The sequence below is a fragment of the Oryza sativa genome, chromosome 10, assembly GCF_034140825.1.
Source record: "Oryza sativa Japonica Group chromosome 10, ASM3414082v1".
Lineage (NCBI taxonomy): Eukaryota > Viridiplantae > Streptophyta > Magnoliopsida > Poales > Poaceae > Oryza > Oryza sativa.
Genome location: NC_089044.1, coordinates 11,882,400 through 11,888,399, shown reverse-complemented (window position 1 = coordinate 11,888,399; position 6,000 = coordinate 11,882,400). Strand labels below are relative to the sequence as shown.

General features: G+C 44.6%; 1 protein-coding gene across 1 annotated transcript; it reads right to left on the bottom strand.

Moving 5' to 3' along the window:
- Window positions 1-439: 439 nt before the first annotated feature.
- On the bottom strand, window positions 440-5,537 carry LOC4348451 (pentatricopeptide repeat-containing protein At4g26680, mitochondrial). The gene is made up of 2 exons (XM_015757464.3): window positions 3,683-5,537; window positions 440-1,094 (listed from the first exon to the last, which is right to left on the bottom strand). The coding sequence occupies exon 1, from the start codon at window positions 5,393-5,395 to the stop codon at window positions 3,857-3,859; it is 1,539 nt and encodes a 512-aa protein (XP_015612950.1). The 5' UTR covers window positions 5,396-5,537; the 3' UTR covers window positions 440-1,094; window positions 3,683-3,856.
- Window positions 5,538-6,000: the final 463 nt, after the last annotated feature.

The window sequence follows — 6,000 nt, the reverse complement described above, 5'->3', positions numbered from 1 at the left end:
GCCGTTTACTGGTTAGGCAAGTCCAACAGAAGCTTTGCAGTGTACTAGTACAAAGATAGTAACCCTTTCAAGCTAGGTGTATGACCTAGATTGAGACTTGATAAGAGCCTTCCAAATGAGATGAGAGTGACAGGAATAATTAGATCACTTATTCTTCATTATAACTTAAAAAGGGAAGACTAGTTGAGGACTTTGTTTGGCTTTATCTCAGTTGGATTACCTGTCTAGGTTGACTTACCAGAATTACAGTCAACCTATCTTATCTGATAAATCCCCAAATCAATGAAGCTGGTTAGATAATGCCAACTCTATAAGCCTCTTTCACAAGTTGGGAATACAAGCAATCATAAGCCAATTAACCACCAGAAAATGAAAAGCAAATATAGGAAAATTGCTTTAAGGGTAAGAACACACTCTTCCTTAAGAGACTGCATGTCAGGGATCGAACTGGAAACATTCTCTGACGCCAGATTTATTTGTCCTTCTGCAAAACTAACTGAAAGTGTGGTTTACAAATTCAAGGTGTCGTATGGACTCTGTCAAAACTTTATCTCCCACGTAATAAGATTAAAACTGCACAATGTCTGTTGGGGAGATAGCTCTGCGTTTTTTTCCCCGAAAACAGTGCTCCAAGCTCCTGTATGGGTGTACAGAGAGTTGTGAAAATTTCCAAAAATGTAGAGTACAATATCATGTATTCCTACTAAAACTCTAATTGGTAACATGAAGATCCGGTTCAGGGAAGAGAACTTGCTCTAGGCGCCTACTCAAGATCGGACTCGAGTGTTCAAGGATAAGCATATTTTTTTTCTTTATTTTGAAAAAGAGAGCATTTGACATGTTGTGAGCCTCTGAAATCAGCTTGGTTTGGTAGCTATGGTTTGTCAGCAAAACCCAGTTCACTTCCACTGGCACTGCTTCAGGACGGTGAGTAGAATATAGTGTTCTCCACTGACGTTTGGAAATCCTGGTACATCAAGTGCACAACTGCTGGTAACTGCCAAATTATTATGATGACATCTTTCTCCACCAAGATGACTGATGTTATAAAACTCTGATGTTAGTTAGTTAGCCACAGCCCACAGCATCTCCAGCTGGATTGGAGAAAAAACATATCAGCATTTATACATAACAGAGAATAATAGTAGTATAAGAATGAATATTTAAGACCTTGCACAAAGTCCTCTCTAATTGGCCAGAAGAGAGGATAAATTCTACTTGTTTACAGTTTACTAGGCAAGTATTTGAATCCTCAGTTACATGTTCATACGATAGAAATTGAAATAGTGTGCAAAAGCAGCACAAAAAAAAAACTGCAATACCTTGGAGACACCATATTGCATGTGTGAATTATCTAGCAAATGCTTTGCTTAGTGCTCATTAAACTACTAACCCAAGGAGACAATTCTGTAAAAGTGTTACGAGAGAATGGTAACTTGTTCTATCACTTTCCCTTCCATTAGATGGATAAATAATCTACAACAAGCTATCTACCATTGTCGATAAATAAAATTTTTGAATAAATATCACAAAATAGCAGGCTTAGAACCACATGTAACACAAATGCCGAAATGGGACAATGGTACAAGATGGTATATTCAGGATTGTGTTCCATATAATTTCGGGTCAGTGGCCCTATAGTGAGGGTTGCAAAATCCATTCTACTTTGGTCGACAAACAAGCATCATGTACAATATTTTACTTGACAAATCAAAACAAATTGAATTGATAATTTAAGTTCAAACATTTATAACAAGTTTAACTCTAGGTTCATAGAGACGCAGACATGACCAGAAGTTAACTATAAATAACTAAAAGCTTCAGAAGTTCAGCTAAACAGCAGCACATCACATCAACATATCTGGTCATTGCAGAGTTGCAAAATGAAGTCCCTGCCTCCTTGGAGCACTTAGCACTCCATCCTTATTTCTTACTTCTTACATGGTATAAGTTGATAGGATCTATATCCCACTTGGATTGTGGGCCTTGTTTGTAGCTCTTAGTGAACCTTGACAAAAGCTGCAAATTCGAGTGGATATAGAAATGTTTGTCTGCCGTTTTAGCATTCAGCTTGTTCCTCTTTGCATTTGTTGGTGTACTCATAAGTATTTCAAATCCTCTCAGCAGACAAACTACCAATTGACTGGGACAGAACACTCTTCACTAATTCCGCAAACTCTAAAGTTTTAGAGCCGTAGTCGTTCACCATACAATTGGCTCCATTGTTGTCGCATCAAGTGTAACAGACAACTGTGCATAGATTCCTTTCTTCATGATGAAAGTAATAGGCTTATGCTCTATGCCGAAAGTTATATGGTAAAAATTATCTGAAAAACTACACTTGGAGGAACTACAAGAAAAACACCAAATTTAAACATAGAGGTCACTATTAAGGTGATCAAAGGTTTTGAAATAATAGTAAATAATGAAAGTGAGCAACAGGGTCCTTTGCTTAATACTTTCATCATGAAGAAAGGAATGCACTGCCAGCTCTAAAACTTGATGCAACAATAATAATGGAGCCAATCGAATAGTCAAACAACTAGAACTCAAACTCTGGAGTTAGCAGAGGTAGCAAAGAGGATATAGTCCCAGCCTATTAGTAGTTCATCTGCCAAGAGGATTTGGGGTATTTATAAGTACATCTACAATGCAAAGAGGAACCAGGTGAATTCTAAAAATGTAGATAAGCTTGTATATATCCTCTCGAATTTGCTTCTTTTGTCAAGGGTCACCGAGAGCAACAAGCAAGGACGACAAACCAAGTGCGATATATATCCTGTCAACTCTAGCATGTGCTACCTCTGTCTGTCCCAAAAAGAGTTCACTTTTCTAAGTGAATATGAACAGTCATTTGTCCACATTTGTGTAGAAAAATGAAGTCTTTTCGGGACAGAGGTAGTACGAAATAAGAAATGAACAATGATTTCTATCTCCCTACACCATGTGTTAACTATGTGCACATACTATGAGTTCACACGAAAAGGATAGGAGTGCTTAGTGACTCAATGCTCCAAGGAGGCAAGGACTTCATTACTGCAAATCTACAATCGCTAGATATGTTCCGTTCTGCCATTTAGCTGAAGCTTTTAGTTGTTTGTAGTTAACTACGATGAATTTGATGTATTCATGTCTGTATCTCTGTGAACAGCGGAGTTAAACTTTTGAACTTAAATTATGATTTCATTTTGTTTTTGGTCTGGCAACTAAATTTGTACATGATACGTGTTTTGTCGTCCCAGATTTGGGACCCTCGACCTTTAGTTTGTTCCAAGGATGTTGACCCCAAATTATAGATCCGGGACCATCGTCCCAAAAGTTGGTTCTTAATCCACATCCCTAACCTGTGGCCCAAAGAGGTTCCTATCGTCCAATGTTTTTAGAAGATGGTATCCGCCTCCATTTCTTGTTCCAGTTCCTCCACCCATCGGTCTAGGTACTTTGGTTAGCTTCAAATGTACATAGGTAATTTGAGAATTAAAAAAATAACATGTGTAAGAAGAACTGTCCTGTTTCAAGACATACCAAAAGATGGTGTATTTGTTTTTCTCAAAACAGAATTTGCATGTGTCACACATGTAAAGTTATTCTGAATAATCACTCATATTATAGTAGAAATATACGACCTCAAAAGACATGTACAGAAATAGGAGTTATTGCAGAAAAGTGCAAGGATACCAACCTTAGATTATGGAATAATTTCTTGAACACCTCTCGTCTGCGCAGTAGCTAGTATGCCAATTTGAGCCGAACTTTCATTTCCATCAAACCTCATAGAAAAATTTGGCATAGACTACATATAGAAAGAATTGACTAACTGTACATTCTCATAAGACTTGATTGTTGTCTTTGTGTGTTAGCATCTGTTTATCACTTCATCCTTATTCCTGTAATCACCAGTATAGTAGACATCAGGAATGAACTTCAAACCATTATTCAGTGATCGGAGGTTCTCTGCCAGATGTAATTTTTTAGCCTTCCAGAGACCATCAAAAAATTCATTCAACAAGGCCTTGTCAGGAGCAATGCACCTCCCCAACATATCCCCCATCACATCAACTGCTCCTTCTAAATCCTTGTTCTTGCAGAAAGAAGATATAACCATCTTATAAGTGGTGTAATTTGGATGGAAGCCACTTTTCTTCATCACATTCAACAGCTGTAGTGCTCTCTCTGAGTTCTGCATCTTGCACCACCCAACAATCAGCGCTGAAAAGGTTGATGCATTCGGTTCAAGCTTAGCCCTGTCAAGCTCCCGAAGCAAGTGCTCTACCTTCTTCATCTTCCCTTCATTGCAAAGCCCAAGAATGAGCGCATTGTATGTCACGATATCAAGCTCCACTCGGTTCTTCACCATCTCCTCATGAACCCTACCCGCCATGGCATTATCACCAAGCGCCACGTACCCATGAATCAGCGTGTTATACGTGACCGTGTTGGGCATAACCCCCTTCACCCTCATCTCGCTCAGCACCTGGTTCGCCTTTCCCATCCTCCCCTCCTTGCACAGCCCATGGATGATCGTGTCGTACGTCACCACGTCAGGCACCAACCCCTCCTGCTCCATCTTCATCTTCAGCTGCAGCGCAGGCCCTGCGTCAACACCATCCCTGCAGTAAGCCGCGATCAGCGTGTTGAAACTGACCGTTGTCCTTCCAACGCCCCACTCCGGCATTTTGTCGAGCACCTCGGCCGCATCCGCGGTCCGCCCAAGATCGCAGAACGCCCGCAGCACCATGTTCGCCGTGTAGATGTTCGGCGAGATCCTACACCGCCGCATCTCCCGGAAGAATGACAGGGCGATCTCGGGGCGCCTGAGGCCGAGCGCGGCGGAGATGAAGACGTTGCAGGACACGACGCGGGGGAGCAGGCCGTGGGCGCGCATGGCGCGGAACGCGAGCGTGGCCAGGGAGAGCTTCTTCCCCCGCGCGCAGACGGAGAAGAGCACGTCGAGAGCCGGGACGGCGCCGCCATCGGGGCGGGCGGCGGTGAGGCGGGCGGTGAGGAGGACGTGGTGGAGGAGGTCCGGGAAGGCGTGGTGCGGGATGGAAGGGAGCAGGGAGGCGAGGAGGGCGGAGGAGCGGCGCGGGCGGAGGGAGTGGAGGAGGAGCGCGAAGGGGAGCGGCGGCGGCGGCGACGGGAGGAGGGAGGCGAGGAGGAGGTGGCCGCTGTCGTCGTGGCGGGGCGGGGGCGGGGGCGCGAGGATGAGGTGGGAGAGGCGGAGCGGGGTGAGGTGGGGGAGGAAGCGGGAGAGGGAGGCGGCGGTCGTCGTCGGCGGCGGCGGCGCGGTGGAGAGGTGGGCGCGGAGGGCGGTCACGAAGAGGAGGTCCTCGCCGGCGAGCGGCGGGAGGGTGAAGTGCGGCAGCGGCAGCGCGCGCGGCGGCGGCGGCGGCATCGGCGACGGGGACGGACCGGAGGCGAGGCGAGGCGAGGGTTCGCGCGGCCGCTCGCCGTCGCCGGCGGCGAGGTGGGGAGGCAGGCGGGCCACGCGGCGGCGAGTAGGCAACTCGACGAAATCCGTGGGCGCCTTGGAGTCCACCTCGGTGATCACGCTTTTCCTTTTTTTTAAAAAAAAATGTAGGTTACTTGTCTTGGAAAATGCGATAGTATTTGAAGTTTTATTTAAAAGGTGCTGTGTGTGAAAAAATAAACGTATCTCAAAGTTTTGAAATCATTGCAAAAGTTCGATTGCTGAAGAAAAACAACATGTGAAATATCACTTGATTAAATTGAATACTCGCTCACAACCAGTGACGAAGCACACTTAAAATTTTAGGTGGGACAAATACGTTGAACGCTTGCCGCTAGACCATGGCTGATGAGCGGTCACCATGATGCTAAGGATCATCACTAGGAGCTGTTTGGTTAGACCGTTTTTGGCCCGCATCAGATCCATCGTGAATATATTACGTTACACATGTTTGTTTCAGATGGATCGTAATTAAATAGCCCGCAAACGAATTCCGGCCCAATACAACGCTGATTACACTCCTCGACGGG

What these genes read in the sequence shown, in the direction of transcription:
- LOC4348451 (XM_015757464.3), bottom strand. Translation starts at nt 5,395, where the DNA reads ATGCCGCCGCCGCCGCCGCGCGCGCTGCCGCTGCCGCACTTCACCCTC.